This window comes from Ahaetulla prasina, chromosome 18, assembly GCF_028640845.1.
Source record: "Ahaetulla prasina isolate Xishuangbanna chromosome 18, ASM2864084v1, whole genome shotgun sequence".
Lineage (NCBI taxonomy): Eukaryota > Metazoa > Chordata > Lepidosauria > Squamata > Colubridae > Ahaetulla > Ahaetulla prasina.
This window is the reverse complement of record NC_080556.1, coordinates 6,291,093-6,316,477: the sequence shown is the minus strand read 5'-3', so window position 1 is coordinate 6,316,477 and position 25,385 is coordinate 6,291,093. Positions and strand designations below refer to the sequence as shown.

Sequence of the window (25,385 nt, the reverse complement as noted above, 5' to 3'; positions counted from 1 at the left end):
GACCTTGGAGGTCTTCTGCTTGAGCAGGGGGTGGGACTAGAAGACCTCCAAGGTCCCTTCCAACTCTGTTATTCTCGTCTCCATGCCCAGATCTCAGAGGTATCTAGTTATCTACTTGGAGAAGCAGCAGACCAAGTTGGGCCTTGGCCCGGCCCAACACCACCGTTGTGGTTTTGTCATCGCTTGTGGCCCCTCCAGCAGCCAAATCAGATGAGGAGGCGTGGGAGTCAAGGTTAGCATTAAGGCAACCTGAGAGCTCTGAGGGTGAAGAGGGAATGGAACTGGCAGAGAGAGAGAGAGAGAGAGAGAAAGAGGGAGGGAGGGAGGTGCGGAGCCTGGGCCGTCCGTCAGCCCTCAGTTGGAGAGTCAACAGCCCCCAGGTCTGGAGGTGGCTGATGAGGAAGAGGAGGAGGAACAGCTGGGCCCAGTGCTTGTCACGCGGATGCACAGAAGCCAGAGGAGAGGAGAGCAGTGGAAATCTATGGGCCGGTCCTTGGGACAGAAGAACCACCCCTGCTAGCGAAGCCTCACCTTAGCTCTGGGGATAAAAAAAAAAAACAGGGGGTGGAGATGAATTGATGTGGCAGACAACTATTCATCTTCCGGCCGAATGGACTTGTTAGCCTGCAGTGAGAGAGAAATTTTTTGCTGGGGTTGCTGGTGCTCCTAATAAAGGAATCATTGATTTTTAACTTCAGAGGGTTTGTTGTGTTTGGAGTGCCGGGTCAGAACATCGCTCGTACTAATGTGGTCGGTCCTTCTAAATGGGTAAACTGTGATCGAAACCAGCTGACTTTTACTACAAGGTGACAATCCAACTCTGTTGTTTAGACCAAGCCACACACCTCTGTAGAAAATCCATACGCCTTTGTGGTTGATTCTTCAAAGGCGACTCGATTGAGCACTTTGCATTAGTACTTTTTTAATTCTGCCGTAGACACGTGGCCTTAGGTTTTGGCTTTATCACAAAAACTGGCAAGGTCCTGTCTCTTGCCTACCTACTTAGTGCATTTTGAACCTGCTTGGTTGCTTTGCTCCCCTCCCCTCCCCATTTCTCTCTCTCTCCACGGGGGAAATAAAAAATAGCTGCCTTTATCGGCATTGTTTCCTTCTGTGATCATTATAATCCCAGTGGAAACGTTTGCACCGCGCGCTGCCATGAGCCACGGAAACGTGATCCCGAAAGAAAAGGCGTCGGTAGGAGGTTGCCTAGATTGGTGCCAACACTCCGCTTTGGACACCTGCCTTTTTGTGGACTTTGCGAGGTGTGGAAACTGTTTAGAGCAGTGATGGCGAACCTGTGCGAAAACATTGCGTGCGGGTGTGCTCGTTAGGGCCACACTACGGGAAAACCGAACTTCCGGGTTCTGGTGCGTATACACACCCAACAATCAGCTGGCTGGTGCGCATGCGCACACTGGTTTCCAGCACTGTCTCGTGCAAGGAGGATAGCTGATTGTCGGTTGCGCATGTGTGCCAGAAACCCAGAAGACAAACAAGAAAGGCCGCGCATGCCGGGCGACACGGCTGCACGTTCTGCTTTGGGCACGGGTGCCATAGGTTCGCCATCACGAGTTTAGAGCATATTGCAACGCAGATGGAGCCGGACGGACGTCGTCCAACTATTACCGTTTCTGAACCTTGCACGCTTCCTTCCTGGGTGGTTTGTTTTTTTCCAGTCTGTAAAAACCCACAGCCGCAAAAAAAAAAAAAAAAAGAGCTTGAAGTCTGAGCCAGCCACTTTGCTTCAGGGAACGTTTGGGCACGTGGGGATCCCTGCTGCTTTTGATCCGGAGAATTCCTTTCAAGGGAAAAAGGAGAGGTTTGGTCATTACCCTGACTGATTTTAGAAGAGCGTTCTCGTAAGCTCACCTGTCACGCTGGGAGAAAGAGCAGTTAAGCAAATGAGACATCCCTCGCCTGAACCTGGAGGAAAATGAGCAGCCAGTCAGAAGCTGCTAGAGCAGGAGTGTCAAACTTGATTTCTTTTGAGGGCCGCATCAGGGTTGTGTTTGACCTCCGGGTGGGGTTGGCCAGTGTAGGCGTGGCCAGCTCGACATCATTCATGTCATTGGGCGCATGTGAAACTTGAGAGCAAACCCCATTCCTTACTAGACCTGATGATGTTACCTAGTTGGGTAACGAAACGTTTGCAAGATCCGGAAGGAAAAGAAAAGATTAGATGAATAGAATGGAATAGAATAGAATAGAATAACAGAGTTGGAAGGGACCTTGAGGTCTTCGAGTCCAACCCCCTGCTTAGCCAGGAAACCCTACACCACGTCAGACAAATGGTTATCCAACATCATCTTAAAAACTTCCAGTGATGGAGCACCAACAACTTCTGGAGGCAAGTTGTTCCATGGATTAATCGTTCTAACTGTCAGGAAATTCCTAAATTGCTTCTCTCCTTGATGAGTTTCCACCCATTGCTTCTTGTCCTGCCGTCAGGTGCTTTGGAGAAGAGCTTGACTCCCTCTTCTTTGGGGCAGCCCCTGAGATATTGGAACACTGCTATCCTGTCTCCCCTAATCCTTCATTTCATCAAATTAGACATACCCAGTTCCTGCAACCGTTCTTCATATGTTTTAGCCTCCGGTCCCTCCAACTTCTTGGATTATGCTGTCCGGTCAACAGCTGACTTGGGACCCTTTGATTTCAATGAGATATTACGGTTTGGGTTTGGGTTTGGGTACTTTCTCTCACAAAGCTTCCAAGATACCGTGTTTCCCCGAAAGTAAGTCCTGCCCCGAAAATAAGCCCTTCCCCGAAAATATTTAAACGCACGCGCAGCCGGCCCCCGCCATTAAGGAGACAGAGCTGAAAATGAGATAAGATGGCAAGAGGATCCCTGTCTTGCTTCACACGTCCCAAAATAAGGCCAAGCACTTATTTTGGGGTTCAAAAAATATTAAGACAGGGTCTTATTTTCAGGGGAAACACAGTATTGACTTGACCCAATCCAGAGACTGACTGTCAAGACCCAAATGAACTTCCTTTTTTATCAAGACGGTTGCTTTGGAAACCTCGGTTTTATGTTTCTAGCCACAACAGCCAGGATTGGTGGGTTGTAATTGACGCTTCTCTGTGTGTCGTCGGAAAACGATCAGTGGCTGCCACTTGCCCCTCTCTAGGCCCATTGCTGGTTGGACAAATACAAGATTTCGTCTAATCCTGGTGATAAATCCTGCCATCTGCCTCGGGTGGGGGACGGAGAAAGGAAGCTTTGCTTTGGCGAGCCATCTCCGGAGGATGGACATTGCTGCCTGGAAGGGGAAACCGCTTTCTTCTCTCTTGATATTTACACAAGGAGTCTGCTTGAAACGGATTCCAGAAAGCTGTCCAGTCCAGTCACATTTCCAATTAGTCATGGCCGCTCACACTGCCTGCCTTGTTAGAGCCCTTTGGTGGAGATTAAACCAGCAACCGCAGTGGCTTTGAAGCCGCCACTCCGGCCATTGGGCCGTGTTGCTCGTCTTAAGGATTTTCCCGTTCCAGGCTCTGTTGGCCCGAGGGGGTTTCCTTGCGTGTTTGCAGATTAATAAGAGTTGAAAGGGACCTTGTAGGTCATCTAGTCCAACCCCCTGCTCAAGCAGGAGATCCTACATTATCTCTGACAAAGGGCAGTCCGGTCTCTTCTTGAAAGCCTTCAGGGATGAAGCTTCCACAACTTCTGAAGGCAACTTCTGTTCCATGGGTTGATTGTTCTCCCTGTCAGAAAATTTCTCCGTATTTTCAGCTTGAATCTCTCCTTGTTCAGTCTCCATCCATTATTCCTTGTCTGGCCTTCAAGTTCTTTGGAAAATAGGTTGACCCCCCTCCTCCTCTCTGTGGCAGCCCCTCAAATATTGGAAGGCTGCTATCCTGTCTCCCCTGGTCCTTCACTTCACTGGACTAGCTACGCCCAGTTCCTGCAACCATTCATCTTATGTTTTATCCTCCAGTCCCCTAATTATCTTGGTTGCTCTTCTCTGCACTCTTTCTAGAGTCTCCACATCTTCTTTATAGTGTGGTGACCAAAACTGCATGCAGTAATGCAATTTAGGATTGCATTGGCTCTTTTGGCTGTCGCCGCACGCTGCTGGCTCATATTTAGCTGGTTGTCCACAAAGACTCCAAGATCCCTCTTGCAAATCAGGCCACTTGCAAATCGGGCCAGGGATTTCCGGACTTCCAAGAAGTTTGACAAAAGGAAAGTTGGAGTAGTTACCGCATCATGACGTCTCTGGAGGGTTGGGTTTCTCTTCTCCCATCAGATTTTCTGCAGAGAAGAAGCAAGCTGGCTGCTAGAGCTGGCACGGGTGCAGATTTGGTATCCATTTGCCATTCTCACCTGTGTTTTTGGCACTGGGGCGTCAATCATTTTCTGATGCGGCGTGTCAGAAATCAAAACATGGGACTCCTTTTGTCTTCTAGTGCAGGGGTCTCCAACCTTGGTCCCTTTAAGACTTGTGGACTTCAACTCCCAGAGTTGAAGTCCACAAGAACTTCAACTCTGGGAGTTGAAGTCCACTCTTCACAGAACTCTGGGAGTTGAAGTCCACAAGTCTTAAAGGGACCAAGGTTGGAGACCCGTGTTCTAGTGCCTGGGGAGATTCTCCATCATCCAGGTTGTGGTTGTCTCAAAGGTGGTTTTTCAGGAGGCAGCTGGACTTCATTTTTTTCTTTGAAGATGTTTCACTTCTCATCCAAGAAGCTTCCTCAGCTCTGACTGGATGGTGGGGATTGGAAGGATTTCTATTCCTTGCAGACATCTGGTCCTTTGCATCCTTTTAGAGGTTGCTGAAGCACTTGGAGGTTTATCTGTGCCCTCAGGGTCACCTGAGTAGTGCTGTCGTCTGCAATTTTTTTTTCTCTGGAAATCCATTCCTACTTCCACGCCATTCCAACAGCGTCCATCCCGAATTGTTTAGCTAAAAGTCTGTACAAGACTCTCAGTCATCCAGGAGTCTCTAAATTGCTTTTGAAAAGTCAACTGGACTTTCTTGGGGGGTTTTATTTATTTATTTATTTTTTGCTTCTCCAGTTCACTTACTCTGCTTACACAAAGCCTCTAGTTACCAGAACAATCTTTGGGTGGCGTAGACTCTTCGTTGTCGTATGTGTGCGGGAGATTCTCTTTGTCTCGCCAGCGTTAGGGCATCGTTTTCTAGAGCTGTTTAATCTCTTCCTGAGCTGTTTGCCTCCATCTGGGAGGGGGGGGGGAAAACCAGGGGTATGTGTGTGCGTAAGTAGAGAAAAACCTTGAATCTCAGGCTCTGACAGCAAAGTCAGTTTATCATTTTGAAGGTTACCGTTGTTGGGAATAAAGTCAACCAGGTCTGAAAAATTCATTACCGCCCTCCCTCCCCTTTTCTTTTCTTTTTTTAAAAAGAAGATGATTTAAGTTCTGAAAGGAGCAGATTTTGATCTTCAAAGCTACTTATTGCCATCCCTGACCCTAGCGTGTGCTGCAAATATATCGGTCTCTTGAAATGGCTGTTTCTGTGATGACGACGTCGTAGAGCGAGGGTCCTCAAACTTGGCAGCTTTATAAGACTTGTGGACTTCAACTCCCAGAATTCTCCAGCCAGCTAAGCTAAGCTAAGCTAAGCTAAGCTGGAGAATTCTGGGAGTTGAAGTCCACAAATCTTAAAGCTGCCAAGTTTGAAGACCTCTGTCGTAAAGAGTCTCTTTGCCCCAGGGTTGTTGTTTTTTTAAAAAAACCACTCCTGTAGCTGTGGCTGTCTTTACAATCTGTGTGGGGTGTGCATGCGATAGAGAGACCGTGTGTGTGTGTGTGTGTGTGTGTGTGTGTGTGTGTGTGTGTGTGTGTGTGTGTAAGTAACATACTCTGCCTGAGTTTGCTCATCGTGCAAAAAAGCCCTGGTTTGTCTTAAGAACTGTTTCCTAAACAAACCTGGGAGGCCTAACTCAGATTGTAAATAGCAGTTATCCGGGCTGCTTCCCCCAACAGAGCTCCCCCACCCCCCCACCTCAAATCAAACAAACCACATTATGACTTCATACGATGCGTCGAGCCCACCCGTTTACCTGGAAAGAAGGCTCTCCGGATTTGGAGTCTTGCCTTTGGAGAGCTGGATCCGGGATCTGGTCACAGGATAGCTGTGCATTTTCTTCCAGTGAGAGTAGACGGCAGTGGCTTAGCTGCAGGTAATCGACCAGCCTCTCGAGTCCTGATTTATTATTATTATTTTTTTTTATAAAAATGGCTTTGCATGGATTCTAATTCTCTGAATAATCCTGTAAGACGGGCTGGCAATTGATTTCCGTTAGCTGCAAATGCAGGAGCTGAAACTTGCTTTTTATCTATTGCTTCTCCGCCGTTTAGCTGCATCTTGGTTTAGATGGTGGGGCTCCTGAAGGAACCATGCGCTTTGTAGAGCCCTCTCCGCCTAGGTGGAAGTTTATGAAGAATGCCTTTTGTCCCACCCTCCCTCCCTCCCTCCCTCCTTTTTTTTTTTTAAAAAAAAAAGGAATTGATTGCAAAGACTTAAGAAGATGGTTCCAGCGTGGGGCAAGAAGAGACAGATTTGTGGCTGAGCCCTCTTAACCACATCATATCTTGGCCTGTCCGCTCCGAGAGAAAGAATAGAAATTTATCCGGGTGCTGGAAAAGTCATGGTCAGAAAGCGAATGGGATGGCATTCGTCTTTGATGGAAAAGGCCCTTGGCCCATAAATCCCATCCCTTAGATCAGGGGTCTCCAACCTTGGTCCCTTTAAGACGTGTGGACTTTGCTGGCTGAGGGACTCTGGGAGTTGAAGTCCACAAGCCTTAAAGGGACCAAGGTTGGAGACCCCTGCCTTAGATGCCAAATTTTGTGGCGTCAGAGATGTTAACTTGGGCTTTCTTTGAGGGTTAGCAGCCTCAATATTCCTGCTAGAACAGGGGTCCCCAACACCCAGTCCGTGCACTGGGATAGCTCAGGCAATAGAGAAGCCTGTTATTAAAAACACAGAGCCTGCAATTACTGCAGGTTCGAGCCCGGCCCAAGGTTGACTCAGCCTTCCCACCCTTTATAAGTTAGGTAAAATGAGGACCCAGATTGTTGGGGGGGGGGCAATAAGTCGACTTTGTAAAAAAAATATACAAATAGAATGAGACTATTGCCTTATACATTGTAAGCCGCCCTGAGTCTTCGGAGAAGGGCGGGGTATAAATGTAAACAAAAAAACCAAAAAAAAAAAACCAAAACCAGGCCATTAAAACAAGCGAAGCCCCATTGCAAGCAATTTAGAGGGGTTAAAACAAGCGAAGCCCTATTGCAAGCAATTTAGAGGGTCGTTGAAGCCCTTGGAGGTTTATCTGTGTCCTCAGGGTCACCTGAGTGGTTCAAATGGTTCCTGTAGTCTGCAGTTTTTCTGGAAATCCGTTCCTACTCCCACACCATTCCAAGGGGGGTTCATCCCAAATTGCATAGCTCGAAAGTCTACGGAGATTCAGGGCGTGGTTGTCCCAAAGGTGTTTTTTCAGGAAGCAGCTGGACTTCTTTCTTTATTTTTTCCCCTTTGAAGACAAGGATGGAGGATGCAAGGGAATCTTTCCCTTCCTCACCATCATCCAGTCAAGAGTTGAAGAAGCTTCTTGGATGAGAAGCGAAACGTCTTCAAGGGAAAAAAAAACCCAGAAAGTCCAGTTGCCTCTTGAAAAAAAGGCACCTTTGGAACAACCGTGACCTGGAGGTCTGAGAATCTCCATAGACACCTTATGTTTATGCTTTCCCCTTAAGATCTGGTGAGTTTGGAAGACCATGGGGCTCACCCAATCCTTTCATTAACTCCCGACCGTACATGGGTGATGCATATTTTGTCTGCCTACACCATCGGTCACCAACCGGTGGTCCGTGGACCACTGGTAGTCTGCGAGAAAATTCTGGGGGTCTGCAGAATAATTATTTGCATTTTTTATATTGCACTAAATCAGGGGTCCTCAAACTATGGTCCCTGGGACAGATATATGCAATGAAGGTTTGTGTTGCTGCAGAGAGTCTCCCCCTTCGGGGTCTTTTTGTGTGGGTCAGAGGGGGGAAGAAATTCCGACTTGGGGTCTGCTTCAGCCTCCTGGTGCGGGGCTTTGGGCGAAGGCTGGAGGGAAGCGCCGCTGGTGGTGAAGAGCCGGAGGGCCTCATTCCAGTGGGATTGCATCATGGGCTGGAACCGGCTGACCATCTCAGCCCACTGAGCCTCCAGGCGCCAGTACCTGGCCTTGCTCTCCCGCAGGTCTTCCCTTTGCTTCCCTATGCTCCTAGTCCTCAGTGAAGTGCTTCTGCTCAGCCGCCGCCTTAGATCCAATTTGAACTAAGCTCTTTTGCCAACTCTTTCTCACGTTGGCTGCTTAGCTCCAACAACTGCTTCCTGTTGGGGCCCTAAGGAGCCAAGGGCAGGGAGGCAAGGAGTGGCTGGGAGGGGAGGAGCAAGTAGAGGCCAGCGAGGCACCCCTCGACATGAGTGACATCGAGTTTACCATGCCCACCCAGTCACATGACCACTTAGCCCCGCCCACCCAGTGGGTCATTAGGCAGATCATATTCGCGGTCCGTGCGATTAAAAATTATGATTGATAGGACAGTATTGGAAGAAAAAAAGAATTACCTACAATAGAAGAATAGATATTGAAAGTTGCCAATTTGGCTGAGATGGCAAAAATCTCAGCCTTTTTGAAAGACAATACGCAAGAAAGATACTTAAATGAATGGAAAAAATGGATTGACTATATTCAAAACAGATATCAGATGAAGAGATATCAGATTGCCTTTGAATGATCAGGATGTATTACTTCTGATTGTTTTGGGGGAGGTTAGGAGCTGATGAGAATTGTAGGAGTATAATTGAGTTGGGAGGGAAAATTTTTTAGCATATGTTTGTCTTATTTTTAACTAAACCTTGTGTTTGTTCCGGGAAGTCGGGTGTGGGGGGAGGGGGGTTTGTGAAGGGAGGGGGGGAGGGGAGGAGGGAAAGGGGGGGGAAGCTTTGTAAAACGTTTTCAATTTAAAAAAACCGTTTGTATTAGATTTATTTCTGAAGGAGAGGGGAATTGAGAGTGTGATTATGTGTGGAGTGACTAGAGATTATAATTTAGGATTTATTTTGGATTATGATTGTTAGTTTTGATACCCTGCATTTTGTCCTGGGAAGTCTGGGTGGGGGGTAAGGGGGAGGGGAATTGGGGGGTTGAGGGTAGAGGATGGAGTGATGGTTAATGTACAGGGATTATTGAAGATGTATAAATATAATTAATGTAGGGTCGGGTCTGCCCAGTTACCATTTTAGAACGGTGGGGAGGGAGAAAAGAGGAGAGAGTAGTTTAGTTTTAGTTTTTAGTTTTATTAGATTTATTAGATTTTTATACCGCCCTTCTCCCGGTTCACAGCCACAATAAAATAATAACAATATACAGGTAAAAAGAAATTTAAAAAACTTATTATATAATTGGCCAATTCTAAAACAATTTACAGTTAAAACCCTTAAATTTATATCAAAAATTAAAATTCAAACCCTTAAAATATCAAAATATAAAATTCCTAAGCCAGTCCCGCGCGAGTAAACAAATTTGTCTTCAGCTCGTGGCGAAAAGTCCGAAGGTCAGGTAGTTGTCGAAGTCCAGGGGGAAGTTCATTCCAGAAGGTAGGAGCCCCCACAGAGAAGGACCTTCCCCTGGGGGCCGCCAGCCGACATTGCTTGGCGGACGGCACCCTGAGAAGTCCCTCTCTGTGTGAGCATCCTGGTCGGTGGGAGGCGTGTGGTGGCAGGTCCCGTAAGTACCCTGGCCCTAAGCCATGGAGCGCTTTAAAGATAAGTAGGAGGTAGGAAAGAGGAGAAGAGGGAGAAGAGGAAGGAAGAGGGGTAGAAGAGGGAGAAGGAAGATGGAGAAGGAGAGGAAGGTCTGGAAAGTAGAAGAAGGTAGAAGAAGGAAGAGTGTTAAAAAGGGGGGTAGTGACTGGGCAAGCCCGACTAATTGTATATAACTGTACATTGGATGAGCTGTTGGGTATGATTGTAAAAATAAAACTTTTTTATGGGGAAAAAAAAAAGAATGTAGTGGTCCCTGAGGTCCGAAAGGTTGGGTTGGCCAACACAAGAGCATACTGACAGTTTGACTGGCACAGAATTCATCGCGGGTTGCCGAAGGCGTCGGCGTCGGCTAACATGGCCTTTCTCTTGCTTTCTCTCCTTCTCCAGGGCCTTTTTTTAAAACTCTGGGGTTGCCGGCGTGGTCCAATTTTTCCTGGAGTGGAGTGCGAAATTCAGAAGACTGAAGCCCAGGCTGACAGTCTACCTTTCACGGAGGCCGAGCCGTGAGAGGACGGAAGAAGGCACCTGGCGCATCATGACAGCGGACAAAGAGAAGGACAAAGAGAAAGAGAAGGACCGGGATCGAGACAAACGGGACAAGGGACAACGGGAAAACGAGAACTCGCGGCCCCGCCGGAGCTGCACCCTGGAAGGCGGCGCCAAGAACTACGCCGAGAGCGACCACAGCGAAGACGAGGACAATGACAACAACAGCGCCACCACCGAGGAGTCCACCAAGAAGAACAAGAAGAAGCCGCCCAAGAAGAAGTCGCGCTACGAGAGGACCGACAACGGGGAGATCACCTCCTTCATCACCGAGGACGATGTTGTCTACCGGCCCGGAGGTGAGAGAGAGAGCCTTAGCTCTTATAACACATTTTGTGTGTGCGAATGATTTTCCTTGTTATACTCTCAAAGGTGCTTTTTCAAAGGGCAACTGGACTGTTTCTTCCTTGAGGAAGAGAAAGAGGTTTCTCTTCTCATCCAAGAAGGTTCATCGGTTCTGGCGGAATGAAGAACTGATGAAGCTTCTTGGGTGAGAAACGAAATGTCTCCTTCTCCTCCTCCTCCCCTTCCCCCTCCCCTTCTTCTCCTCCTTTTCCCTTCTTCCTTCTTCCTTCCTGTTCTTCCTCCTCCTCTTCTTCCTGCCCTTGCTCTTCCTCTCCTCCTCTCTCCTCCTCCTCCTCCCCCTTTTGAGTTACCTTTTGAAGAAGCACCTTAGAGACAACCACGGCCTGGTTGGGTGACTGAGAATCTCCACAGACACTTGGCGTCCTCAACTTAACAACAGTCCATTTAGTGACCTTTCACTAAACTGAAGCACTGAACACTTATGACCTTTTTGTCACACTTCACAAAACCATTGCGGCATATCCCCATGGTCACGCGATTCAAATTCAGCCGTTTGGCAACTGTCTCATATTTATGACAGTTGCAGTGTCCCGGGGTCACATGATCCCCTTTTGCGACCGCCTGACGAGCCGAGCCAATGGGAAAACGACTGCCGGATTCACTTAACAACTGCACTGATTTGCTTAAAAGTCATGGGGGGGAGGGGAGGAAGCGCTAAAACTAGGCGCGTCTCACATAACAACCACCGTCCAACGTGGTCATAGATCAAGGACTATCTGTAGCCTTTTAGGCTGGCATGCCGGTCTGTACCCAGAGGCAAGCTAACCATGAATGTTGCTCGGTTTTTTAATTGTGGCTACGAGACCTGGGTGGGCGATAAGCTTGAGTTGGGAATTAAGGATGGGGGGCACTTAATTCGTAGATCCGTTAACCAGACCAGAACATTTCATTAAAATTTGGCTTTTTCCAGGAAACATTAGCTTGATATTTTAATAGCATTTCCAGAATAATCAGGTTGAATTTTTTATATTTCTACGTTGAGAGATGCGGGCGGTATGTCTTGCCTGGGTTATTTGCTGCTTCGTTCTCTTCTTTTGGGTTTAGTTCTGATAAAGAAATAAGATATGAAAAAGTTCTCGGCTGACACCGGCAGCCAAGCGTGTGTGGCTGTTTACATGCCTCAGTACGTACATATCAATCTGGCTCTTCTTCCCTTCTGGGACGAGAGGCATCATGCGAAGAGGCGAGAGAGTAAGACGTTGTAAGAAAAGGAAAAGCAAGAGGTGGAAAAAAAAAAGGGAGAGAGAAAATCTCACAGGTGAATTTATGCCAGCGCTGTTCACTTTCTCTCTCTCTCCCCATGTCTTTGCTTCCGTGGTGCCCTTTTTAACGGATCATACAGGACAAGCAGAGTCAAGGGGCAAGCCAGGTTCGTTTAACTGAGACCGTTTGACTAAACGCTACAGTCATTCCCTTAACAACGGTGGGCAAGAGAAAATGGCACAAAAATTCCCTTAAACTGTCTTGCTGAGCGATGGAAATTTGGGGCTCCATTCTGGTCGTATGTCGAGGATTACTTGTAATACAGTAGTGGCCAAAATTATGGGAACCTTTGGGAAAAGTGTATTTTTGAGGTTTGATCGCTAATAACACCACTTTTTTGGGGGGAGTTTCAAGATAATCCTATTCCATTGCTGGAATGGCCTGGGAATAGCCCAGACCTTAACCCCATGAAAATCTAGGGAGCCGACTAAAGAAACTGGTTAGTCAGAAGTGACCCAGCAATAAAACCCAGTTAATAGAAGCAATCGTTCAATCTTGGTTTCATGTTATAACAGCTGCAGAACTCAAAGACTTGGTTCACTCCATGGGAAGACATTGTAAGGCCGTCATTCATACTAAAGGTTACCCAACTAAGGATTAACTGACAATGGGGATCATTTTTGCATATCTCATTTTTTCTATGGTGATCGTTTTTGTATATCTCATTTTTTCTACATGTTACACTTTTCTTCTTTATACTGTCACTGCTATTCTAAAAGCAAATCCTTCGTAGAAATGATGGCATTACATTCTTGTTTAAATTATCTTTCCATCGATATACAATTTTATGGTACTATTAAAAAAAAAAGGGGGGGGGTGTTATTAGCTAGTTTTAGAAAACACACTTTTCCCAAAAGGTTTCCACAATTTAGGCTATTGAGTCCAACAGCTTAAGCGTTACTGGGGTGTGGCTCTCCCTCTTTGTAGGAACTCTCAGCCTACAAGAGTTTGATGCTGAGCTCCGATTAAATGTGGCTCCCAGATTGGTTGGGATAGTTGGAGTCGGTTCATATATGCCTGTATAACTCTGGGCTACTCTTGAAAGATGGTAGTTTGTGATGACAACAGGACCAGCTGGGTTGCCGGATCGCCATTCGTACCCTGAAAGCATCCAGAAATGGCCCCACACTAGCTTTGAATCTGGTACCTTTTAACTCTGGTGGTGATTGGGACCTTTGGGATCCACTCCCACAACTGTGGCTAAGCCTTCCTTGCCAATTTTTTGGCATTCATTAATGGGAGGGTATGAAGCGATGAACCTTTCTGTTGTGGCTCCAGCCCCCATGCCCGAAAGTGACTCTGAGAGTGAGGGGGAAGGGCCGGTAAGGCTAACCTCAGGAGCACCGATTCCTTTGGCCCGGCTCTAGGAGTCAGAACCAGGCCAGTTGGAAGATGTAATGAGGCCGACATCCCCTGATTCCTCCCTTCCTCAGGCTACGCCTTCAGACACAGCTGATAATCATACTAATCAAGCCTGGATCGACCCACGCTTCAGAAGATTAGAGAGGCAGCGTCATCAAAGGGAAGGGTGAGGCAGGAGTCCCACCCCACAGGATATATGAAGAGTTGTGGGACTGCTCTCAGTTCCACGGGAAGCAAATTAGCTGAACCGTGTCCAAGTGAGCTGAAGTCTTAATCTGTTTGAACTTTTTGGCTGGCAGCTGCGTTTTCTCGGCCAGGACTGATAGGAGCCGTGATTCCACTGGCTGTAGGCCAGCTCGTTATTCCAGAGTGAGGATGGAGACAGAACACTTTCTTGCGTGCAAGCGGGGAATTCTTAAGAGTCATAGCTGAATAATCACCAAGTATCCTGAGTCATGCAAGGATTGGAAATATGGCAGAAATGCATTAGGAGGTGAGGGAAGGGAGGGAGGGAGGGGCACAGAGACAAGGGCAGAAAGAGGGAGGGAGGGGAAAGAAGGAAGGAAGACGAGAGGGAGAGAGGGGGAACAGAAGGAAGGACAGAAGGAGGAATGGAGGGGAAGAAAGGAAGGAAGGAAGGAAGGAAGGAAATTAAAGCAGGCAGGCTGGTGGTGAAAACAGTTCTTTAAAATAGGAGAAATCACACTAATGTTCTCTGTTATTGCATTCCAGGGGGCACAAAAGAAAAATTTACTCTTCTTTAAGGAAATCACACCCGTGGTGCATGTAGGCCAGGTTTCTAGCCCTCAACCCTGCCCCCCCCCAAAAAAAACCCAACCCAACAATTTCCAGAAAACCCCCCCCCCAAAAAAAAATATTTCCCGCACCTAGCCATCAGGTTTCTAGTCCTCAAGGTGGCAAAAAAGTATGAACTAATACTCAAGCTTTATTTGTCTCGATTGTAAAAAGGGGCAAATGTCAGATTGATGTCTCAGCTGTCGGGAACAAGGCCAAAAAAGAAAAAAAGAAAAGAAAGAAAGATAAGAAGAAGAAAAAAATAGGCCTTTTGCAGGCGAGAGGGGGACCAGAACGGAAAAGTGTTTTCTCAGCGGGAGAAAACACTGCAGAGTTTTCCTTCTCGAGGTCAAGATCTCTGTGAGAACGAAAAGAAGCTGTTTGTGTTCTCAGCAGCGTGCCGTGATCACTTGCTGATCAACTGGTGAGCGGTTTGCTTTTGTTGGCTTGAAGGAGGAAGCTGACCTCCACGGGAAGAGAAGAAGGAGCTGGGCTGCAAGCATAGCTTGAGTTTTCGGAAGAGGGAATAGCCCACCTTGCAGAGTGACAGGTGCCTGAAGCAAGCAAGACATTCTCCCCGTGTTCTTGTGTGGTTGCCTTTCATAGATCTGGTGTATCCGTCGCAGCTTCGCTACAGGCCTTGTTTTAACTTCACAAGAGGCCTGAGGAGGTCTCTTTTTCTTGTTCTCCCGTATGTTTTAAACTTTGCTAGCCTCTTTTACGTGCTTGAATAGAGAAACAGGCCGTTAGCTGAATGGGTAAATAATGGCTCGACGATCTTGCTGTGGGTGGCAAAGACGTTTGTGCAGTGCTGTTGGATCAAACGTGTCTCTGAATAGCTCTGCTAGAAAACTACCTCGACTTACGATCACTATTGAGCCCAAAATTTCAGTTACTAAGCGAGACAGTTGTTCAGTGCCCCGTTATACGACCTTTCTCACCACAATTGTTAAGTGAATCCCTGCAGTTGTTAAGGTAGTGACACGGTTCTTAAATGAATCTGGCTTCATCCTTGATTTTGCTTCTCAGAAGGTCGCAAAAAGGAGACCAAAAGTGCTGTCGCTCACCAAGAGGGATGTTGCTACTTACCTGCCTAAAGATCTCGTCTACCAGCCTGTGTGAAGGGCACTGCTTCATCCATCTAGCTGCTTTGGCTTCAAGCAGCAGTTGCAGAACACAGACGCATGCACAAACACTCACACACTTCAACCCCTGATTGTATATTGGACCTTTGATCATTTCATCTCCCTGCCACCTTTGGTATCTTGATGACTGTCTTGTCTTCTGGACATGTTATTTTATAACTTGTGCCAAGAAACTGTCTAACAGGGAGGACAATTAACCAGTGGAAGGGCTTGCCTTCAGAAGTTGTGGGTGCTTTGTCACTGGAGGCTTTTAAGAAGGGACTAGACAAGACTTCCGCTCTGGCTCCGCTTCGTTGAAAAAGTAGTCTCGTTTAGACTGCTAACCCCGTAGTCTGTAGAGCTGTCAGGACATCGTAAATCATCGTCCGACAGCTTGTAAGTCTCTTCCCTTGGGCAAAGAGGGAGAGATGAGCATTCAGGCTGAAGTTGAGACACCCAAAAAAGCCACAGAAAGTTTCTGGAGGCTTGAGGGGAGCGCTCCTTCCATAGCCTGAAAAGCTCCAGACTGGGGGGGCTCCTGCTTTCTTGCAGGAAAAAAACGCAGCGTCCAGTTTCCACGACAGATATTGATTTATGATGGATTGTAATGTGGACGGAGCAGAAACTGGAGTTCTAGCATTTGTTTGTAAGAAGACTGCAAGCCCCTGAGGATATATTTGTTGCGAAGATAGGAGAGAAGAAAGCAAATGGCGTTTTGTGGAATGTGTGTACTGGAAATGAAAGTTAAAGAAATGCTTATTAACAGCTAATGTACTAGAAGATATACAGGAAGATACTGACTAAATGGAAGAAATGAGAATTTTATGATTTATATTTTTTCTTCTTCTTTGGGATTATAGTGAGTTAGAAGAAAAGTTTTTTGAATTTTTCTTTTTTAACCTTTTTTAATCTTTTATTAGGTTACATTTTAAAAAATGGCTTTTAAGCAAATAGTACCAAAAGTCACTAAAAATTTTGAAATTTCTTCAGTTCAGATTCAAAAATTAAAAGAAGAAATCAAAAAGGAATTAATAATTTTTTACAGGAGTTTTTGGAGAGTCGTTTTTCAGAAATAGATCAAAAATTTGATGAAATAGAGAAAGAGATGTTGGATTTTAAGGAAGTGGTGGAAGAGCAGAAGAGGGAAATGAAAATGGTAAAGGATGCAATTGCGCAAATATTAAGCTCTTGTATTCAGATGGAAGATAATCTTGAAGAAATCAATAAAGCTAATTTAGAGTTGCAAAGGAAAATAGAGGAAATTCAAAAGAATCAAAACAATTGGAACTTAGATAATAAGATGGAAGATATACAGGCAAAGGTAGATAGGGCCGATGAAGAAAGAGTAATATTACAATATAGATTAATGGAATATGCTATAAGGGTGAGAGGGTTGAAGCAAAGTAGGAAGGAAAATTTAAAAGAGATTTTTATGCAAGCCTTTGCTCAGATAAAGGGTGTGGAGCCAGAAGACTTTGAGATTAATATTGAAAGAATTTATCGTGTTAATTCTTGGTGGGCAAGACAAAATAGAGTACCGAGGATGTGGTTATTTATTTTACAACTAAAAGTTTAGGTATGAAATTTTACAAATCTTTTATAAAAATAAATTTCAAATATTGGGACAAGATATAAAAATGATGAAGGAAATTCCTCCTAAAATGTTAAGAAAGAGAAGAGAATTTGCTTTTTAGTGGATGAGTTTAAGAAACATCAGATATATTTTAGATGGGAAGTTCCAATGGGTTTGTCAGTGAATTTTAGAGGTAGAAAGTATTTTCTTAATTCAGTTATGAAAGCAAGACATTTCTATATTAATGTTTTAAAGAGTGGGAATCCTTTGTTGTTAGATGCTAAGTTAACTGGTTTGGAAATGATGGAAAATAGAATAGGAGAGGGGAGGAATGTTTAAGATGTGAATATGATGATTATGGTTAATTTTTGGAATTGATTTGTTTAGGATATAAATTATAGGATTTTTGTTATTTGTTATTTGTATGGTATAAACCTATGGGATGATATTATTTAATTGTGAAGGATGGAAAGTAAAATTTATGAATTTAGATAATGTTGTGGATGTAATGATTTTAACTTTACTGTTATATAGCGGATGTAGTTTAAATGATTATTTGTTTTAATTGACACGTTTATAGACAGTAAAAGTTATGAAGTTAAGCTGGAAATATTGTATTTGAGAGACTTTATTCGAAATGATATTTGATTGATGGAGTAGTATTGGAAGGTCGGACATTAAATGTTATGACAATTGAAGAAATATATAAGTGATGAGAATTTGAGTTTGAGAAGCTGGATTGTAATTTAAGAAATGGACTGAAATTTGAAGGAATATACAAGTGGGGGGAAAATTTGAATTTTAGGAGATGGACTAATTTTTAAAATGGACTGTAAGAAGAACGGACATTAAATGTTATGGCAATTGAAGAAATATATGTGATGAAAATTTGAGTTCGAGAAGATGGACTGTAATTTAAGAAATGGACTTATGAAATTTGAAGAAATATACAAGTGGAAAAAATTTGAATTTGAGAAGATGGATTAATTTTAAAATGGACTGTAAGAAGAAGTAATATGTGAAATTGGTACTGCTTCTTTTCTTTTTTATTATTCTTTCCTATCTCTTTATTTTTATTGTGAGGGGATTTAAAGTTTTAAATTTTTGAGGGTGGGAGGTTATGTATATTTTGTATACTTTAGCTTGTGATTGTTGGTCATAATACCCGGTATTTGCTCTGGGAAGTCCAAGGGGGAAGGGGGAGGAGGGGGGGGAAATGATACATGGATTGATTATTAATGTACAATAATGTTTGAAGATATGAAATTAAAATTTAAAATGATATTGGGGCTGCCCGACTGCCATTTCAGAAAGAAAAGGAGAGAGGGGTAGAAGGAGGGAAGAAAGTAGGTAGGAAAGAGTTGAGAAGGAGGAGGGGAATAAGAAGGTTAGATAGGGTGGAAGAAGGGAGGAGTGGGGAAGGAGGAGAGGAAGTAGTAAAGTGAAGGAGATGAAGGATCGGAAAGTAGTAGAGGGTAGAGAGGGAGGTTGTGAAGAAAGGAAGTGGCAGTCGGGCAGGCCTGAATCAATAATAGATAAAATTAATGATTAATGATGGATAATAGTTTGTACATAAATATGATGTTGGAAAATGGAAATAAAAATTATTAAAAAAAAAAAAAGAAGAAGAAGAAGGGACCAGACAACTATATGTCTGGAATTCAAAACTCACTTTAACAGTGCTCTTGCTTAGCAACCAAAATTTTGGGCTCAATTGTTGTCGTAAGTCAGGGACTATCTCCGCCTTCCTCTGCATGGCAGCCTTGCCTAGTAAACTCCTTCCCTTTTCTGGAAATTTCTCCTCTGTGTTAGAGGCACATCTAATTATATTAAGATGATATAAGGTCTCCTTCTGGAACAGGGGGTTGGACTGGATGACCTCGGAGGTCCCTTCCAACCCTGGATTGCTGTGCTATTTCAAAGCATCCACTGAAGTTGCGTCTAGTTCCAGGGTTTGTGGTCCTTCCTTCCTCTCCTTTTTCTCTCTCTCCCTCCCTTCCTTCCCTCTCTCTCTCTCTCTCTCTCCCCCCCTCTCTTTTTCTTTTCTTTCTTCTTGTCTCCCTTCTCTCTTTTTCATTCTCTCTCTCTTTTGTTCTCTCTCTCTCACTCACTCTCTCTTTCCCTTCCCTTTCTTCCCTTCCCTTCCTTTCCTTTCCCTTCCCTTCCCTCTCTGTTTCTAAGGCCAAGATACCACCCGAAACAAAAACTCCTTTGAATGAAGCTGGCTTCTAGCTGCCAGCATTGTCAACTAGCCCATTGGCTGAGGGCTAACTGTCCCAGGAGATGAAAAGCCCAGGACTAACAGTGTGGCATCGAATGGGCGGTGCCGAAGCGTGTAGGACGGAGGGACTGTGGCCGATTGGCCATGGCGAATGGGCGGGGGCATGTCAGTCGAGGAGCAAAGCTAGAGGAGAATCCCCCGAGGCGGAAGCCTGGTGGAGAAGCAGGCACAGCCAAGGGTGGGTGGGAGGTAAAAAGTCCTAAACCCAACCCTCCCACCCGCCCATCCTATTTATGCACATTTTTGAGGCTAAGCTCATGCGCGGAAGGCGCGCGCGCCAGCAAAGCACATGCATGGAAGGCTGGGCGCATGCATAGATGGGTCGCGCACGAGCAAAGTGAGTGCGCGCAGACATATTTGCGAACTATTAGGGAAAGTAAGTGAATACCATCCCTGCTCTGCCTTTACTAAAGGGGTGTGTGGGTGTATGAATAAAATTTGTGTGCTTGCTTGCCTGGTTGCTTAACGAAATTTAGCTGCTCTGCTTGCAGGGCTGCTGTGTCCTTTGCTTGTCCTTGTTTTGGATTCAACTGACTGTTGATAAATCAAATCTACGGGACTTGCCTCCTCCTCCTCCTTGCGCAGAGACGTATGCGCTCACCTCAGAAGTGTTGTCAAGGGACCGCTGCTCCCCACCTCCTCCGTGGCCACCCGTGCTTCAGCAAGCAAGCACATCATCACCACTTCCTTGTGATTTTTCCTTGCACCCTCAGGGTTGTGGGGGGGGAGGGTCTGATTCGGGCGGAGGAAAAGAACACCATCAGCTTAGTGCCATTAAAAGCAGGTGGTCGGTCACCTTCCGGTTTAGGAGTCTTAAATTCCTAATATTTTTCTTCCCAAAGGATTGTGGAGGACAGGGGAGCCCCCTTAATCGATGCATCGGATGGAGTGTAAGGCTGACTTGACACCTCTCTTTATCTCTGGAAGCTCAGAAATAGGGACACTCTTGGTTTTTTTGCCGTGATGTTCCAGAACCATTTAAAAGAATCTCTCCGGATTAAAATGATTTAATCCTGGAGGGCCTTCAGAAAGACAAATAGGAATAAAAGCTGGGGCCGCAAAGGATGTTTGGTTTAGCAAACAAGAATGTAGGAAGGGCTCCACCCCACTTCGAGGATATTTTTTTTAAGTCTGCCGCCGGATTATTTAATTACCAAATGGTTGCATTTCCTGGATTTCAGAGAGCTGGATTTAAATCCCTTTTCTTTAATTAATCAAAACAACTAATCCATGGAACAACTTGCCTCCAGAAGTTGTAAATGCTGCAACGCTGGAAGTTTTAAAGAAGAGGTTGGATAACCATTTGCCTGAAGTGGTGTAGGGTTTCCTGCCTAAGCAGGGGGTTGGACTAGAAGACCTTCAAGGTCCCTTCCAACTCTGTTATTCTATTCTATTCCATTCCAGTCCAGTCCAGTCCAGTCCAGTCCTATCCTATCCTATCCTATCCTATCCTATCCTATCCTATCCTATCCTATCCTGTCCTATCTTATCTCCTGCTTCAGAGGGGTTCTGCTTGTTGAAATGGTCACTTTGCATACCTGGCATTTATCTGGCCTGTATCTGTGCACAAGTCATTGTTGCCGTGGGATGGAGGCAGATTCCGAAGACGTAATCTTTGTGCAAAAGAGGTGGGTGCCTCCCTGCGCCCCGTTTTGAGCCTAGTAGACCTCCCTGCAGCCTCTTGGGAGCAAAAATGGGCCGTGGAGAGCCCATGCTGCACATCCCCTGCACCCCATTTTGGGCCTAGTAGGCCTCGGTGCACATACCTGAGAGCCAAAACAGGGTGCGTGAGAACTTCTGGAAGAGGCCGGGAGCAACGGGGCCAGCCAGAAATTTAACAACTAGTTCGTCCGAGCCGCCCCGAACCAGCTGAATCCCACCACTGTTTTCAGTTTTAACCTCTGATGTGCTGTTCAAACCTAGCCCTTCCAGGTAAAGTGAAATCCCACTTTCGAGAGAGTCCTGGTGAAAGAGAAGGGGGCGGGGACATCGTCTCTGGGTGTAACGGGAAGATGGAAGAGAAAGAAAATGCACATAGGCATCTCTAAAGGTTCCTTCCGTATTTAAGGAAGGAACCAGCATTCCTTTTGTTTCGTGTAGATGTGAGCTGTTAAAATGCTTTATAGCTGGCTGGGTGCAGCCCTCGTGCTTGCTTGTAAGGGAAAGAGAACACTTAGCAGTTGAGGCACACACACGGTCTCTTATCCCTTTCTCTCTTAAGTGCTTATTTCTCGGAGAGAAAGGGTGCCGGCTCCATTACCGAGAGCAGGGGGAGAGTGTTAATTTGAGCCTTTGTTCGGTTTGCTGATGGGTGCCCCTGCCCAAAGCAGTTGTGTTATATGCAAAACAAGACAGCCTGACCTGCCTTTATCGCATGCTGGGAAGGCGGTGATGTCTAAATGTAGTTTTGGCTGCTTCTGCTGAGTCCGTAGGAAAGGAGTAGGCAGGCAGGCAGGCGGGTGGCGAGGCCTCCTCTCTTAGCATTAGCAATTGGCCTGGGGCACTTTGGGGCGAGTCGACAGGGCCCTTCAAAGCGTTGTTCCTTATTCCAAGCCTCTTTTTGGTATGCAGCTTTTGTTTCTTTGGCTCTATGGCGTGAAGCAATTAATGCATATTTGAAGATCCCTTTGCTTCCAAAACCCACAGAGCCACTGACCTAAAACCGTGGTTCCCATGCACAATTACCAACTTTCCTCGATTTATCTTCATTTAACATTGGTGGAGACGCTCACCGTTCCCAACCAGTGTGACCGATGGCCTAAATTCATAGAAATGTTCACAGAAAACGATAAGCCAGAGCGGGAGAGAATTTCCTTTTCATGTCCGTGCACACTGCTCCGTGCTACCCTGTCTTTTCCTGCTTGACTCCTGCTGGAGGGGAAAACGTCACTAGGAATCCCCCAGGGATTAAAAGCTCAGCATTGTCCCTTAAAAATACCTTCTGTCATCTTTTAAAATTCTTGCCACGAAAACGGGATGGGTGTGTGTGTTAAATAGCACTGCAGCACACACCACTTTTGAAGCAACAAGCTTTAAATTCCCAGCATTCTGGCCAGCCTTTTTCCTTCCGCCTCCCCTTTTCCTATTCGGAATCCGTAACCTCGTAAATCCCTGTGGAGCTGGGTCTTTAACAGCCATGCCTTCATCCTAAATCCCTGTGGAGCTGGATCTTTAACAGTGATGCCGTCCGTGGGAAAGGATACTTCCGGATACAGGTTTCCCCACCTTCTAATGGAGGCATTGCTCTTAATTTAATCTTGATTTACTAGGTCATACTTAACCACTTAAAAGGTGCGATGGCTCAGTGGTTATAGAAAGCTGACAGTCCAGGTTCGAGACCCAAGCGCCCCATGACTGGGTGAGCTCCTGTCCTTGCCTCAACTCCTGCCCACCTACCAGTTCGAAAGCATGCAAATGTGAGTAGACTAATAGGTACCACTACAGTGGGAAGGTAAGAGTATCAAGTGAGCCTTTGGCCTATAGCTATGACCTGACCATGGAAAATATCTTCAGACAACCTTGGCTCTCTTAGCCAAGAGAGGGAAATGAGTATCGGCGCCTTAGACTCAAACGTGACTGGACAAGGAAACCTTTTCCTTTTTACTTAAATAGTTCAAGGAAATAATGAATGCTTGCTTTTTTAAAAAAAAATGGAAACGGGAGACAGCCAAGTTAAAATCGGCCCCTTCCTGTTGACCGTGCCGTCTTTTTCTAGATAAACAGCTTTTTTTTAATTGGTGGTCCTCAACTTTTCTTTGTCTCCCAAGTTCTTGTGGGCTCTCTTTTTTTGGCTCCAATCTTCTACCCCTCCCGAGGCAAGTTTTTCTGCCAAAGCATGTTTAGAAATGGATGGGAAAAGGCTCGGGGCGAACAAAGATGGGCTGGAAGAGACTTCGTCCCCTGCCAAGCTCTGGGAGAGGAGCAGTATTATTTTTCCCAAGTCCCTGGCCCAGAAAAAAGCTGGGTTAAGGAGCCCTCGCGGTTGAGAGAAGCACTTGACTCCAAAGGTTGAAGTGGCTTTTGGAAGTCGTACGTGGCAGCGCCATTGGAAAACCGGAGCAAGCTGGAATTTGTAAAGCGATTCTTTACGTGACTGACAGCCGAGATAGCCAGGATCAAGCCACAGTTCTTCCTCAATGTTCAAAAACCTTGCAGGGTTGCTTCCTGGACCTCTGAATACATCCAGCCTCCCGGGGAGGCGTGGGAGATCCCAGAAGACTTTTGAACTTCGGCAAACTTTGAGAATTCTCCCCAGTCTGCAGATATCTTCCGCATGAACTTAAAGTGGCTTGGAAATGAATCCACTCCCGAGAAATGGGTTTCTCGATTTCACCCAGGGGTGAAATGCTACTGGTTCGCTTCGGTTCAGGCGAACCGGTAGTGATAAAAACTACCAGTTCAGGCGACCCGGTAGTTTAAAAAGCTACCAGTTCAGTCTAACCGGTATTTAGCTACCGGTTTGGTCGAACCGGTAGTAAAAAATGCTACTGGTTCCTCTGAACTGATTATTCTGATGATCAGCTGTGCCTTGGGGTTTAGCTTTGCTAGAAAGCAGGAAATCATGCAGCACAGCTGATCCCCCCCCTCGCTGTTCTACTTACCTTCCAAAGCTTCCTTTTGGTGTGTACTGTGTGCGCATGCAGCGCACATGCAGCACAATTTGGCGCACACTGAGCATGCACATGCAGTTGCCTACATTGACCGACCCTGATTTAGCAGGAGGTAATAATACCCCCAGCATCTCACCTGTGTCGCCTCCCACCTTGTCGGATAAGTTTGCTTCTCTTGTCCGGATCAGATTGGTGCCATGAGGCTGAGATGCAAGAATCCGCTTGGTGAATAAAGCCACAAAATTTAATGCTCCACAAAAGATTTGATTTTCCTGCTGATCTATACAGATAGGCCAGGGGTCGGCAACCCGGGGCTCTGGAGCCGCATGTGGCTCTTTCATCCCTCTGCTGCGGCTCCCTGTCGCTGGTCGGCTCCACAATTGATGGGGCTTTCGGTTAGGACAGGTAGAGGAAAAAGGAGGCCGCACTAGGAGGAGACTCTATGGTGGGGGGAACCGGACTTCCGGTCAGCTCCAGAATTGAACGGGGGGCTTCCGGTTAGGGCTTTTGTGGCTCTTTCAGTGTTTAAGGTTGCCGACCCCTGAGATAGGCGGTGAGTCATTCACCGGACCCGTTCAGCTGCCATCTATGGGGCTGAAGGTTGTCCCCTTCTCCTTGCCCAAAGCAGATGGGTGCGACTCGTTGGAAGTCCGTCCGTCCCCCACTGCTTTTTTGAGTTGAAAAGGCCAAAACTGAGGCAGAAGCAGGGTCTCCCTCCTCATTTTGCAAGGCGACCTGGTTTCAGAGCCGAGTCCTAACTCAGCCATCCGCCTCGAGGGCTTCTGCACACAAAAGAGCACACAAAAGATTGCGGTTCGGTTGTGCCCCATGAAAACCACTTCCCCTGGAAACTCCCTGCCCTGGAGACGTTGTGCAATCTTTTACATTCCTCCGGGCCAGCAAAGTAGGGGAAACCTGCTGCCCTTGGCGGTGACCCACACATGCCAGGATCGGGAGGGGAGTGGGCTTGGTTTCCCCCTCCCTCTCACCTTTCTGGCGCATTCCCGTTTCACCTGCTTGCTAATAATGGCTTTGTGATTTTTGTCACCTCCTGCGTCTTTATTTTTGGGGAGGTCTTTATTTTTGGGGAGGGCGGGAGTTGCGTTGTGTCTGAACCCCCTGCCTGGCGTCGCTCGGATTACCTGCGAAACGCAACAAGACAACAGCAGAAGGTGTTCGGGTTGCTCTTTGATGTATTTTATCTTTCTTTTCTTTTTTTTTCTTTCCTTTTCCTCTTCTCATCTCTCTCCAGCACATTTGCATCTTGGCCGAGGAGGCGAGCCAGATTTTATTTTTATTTTATTTACCCAGTGCTTAATTGGGCTGAGATCTCCTAGGGTGCCGTTCAAACCCTCTGCCCTTTTTTTGCTTAGGCAAGCAAGCCGTTGAAATCCGAAGCTCGGGAGGCCTTCCGCTTCTGCCGGCTCAATTAATTGTTAAATGTTCCCTTTATAATAATTATACCTCGACGCTTTTCCCTTGCCCGATCCTCCGAGGAGGAGGTGGCGGAGGGCCCCCTCCCCCCGCCCAATTCCCCCATCTGCTCTTTGACGGTGTTGGCATCAAAGGGAGGGACGGTGTTTGTGCAAAAAAAGGAAGGAAGGGGGGAAAAAAGAGGGGGGGAGGAGGAAGGGAAAAGATGCTTTTGAAAAGAAACCCCCCGATGAATAG

General features: G+C 46.2%; 1 protein-coding gene across 3 annotated transcripts in view; it reads left to right on the top strand.

Moving 5' to 3' along the window:
• Positions 1 to 25,385, top strand: part of RERE (arginine-glutamic acid dipeptide repeats) — a 282,778-nt gene that overhangs the window by 114,516 nt on the left and 142,877 nt on the right. For all 3 annotated transcript variants that reach the window (XM_058160874.1, XM_058160873.1, XM_058160875.1), the window contains exon 2: positions 10,182 to 10,639. In XM_058160874.1, the coding sequence (XP_058016857.1) occupies positions 10,330 to 10,639 (310 nt within the window). In that variant the 5' untranslated portion in view covers positions 10,182 to 10,329. The remainder of the gene's footprint in view (positions 1 to 10,181; positions 10,640 to 25,385) is intronic.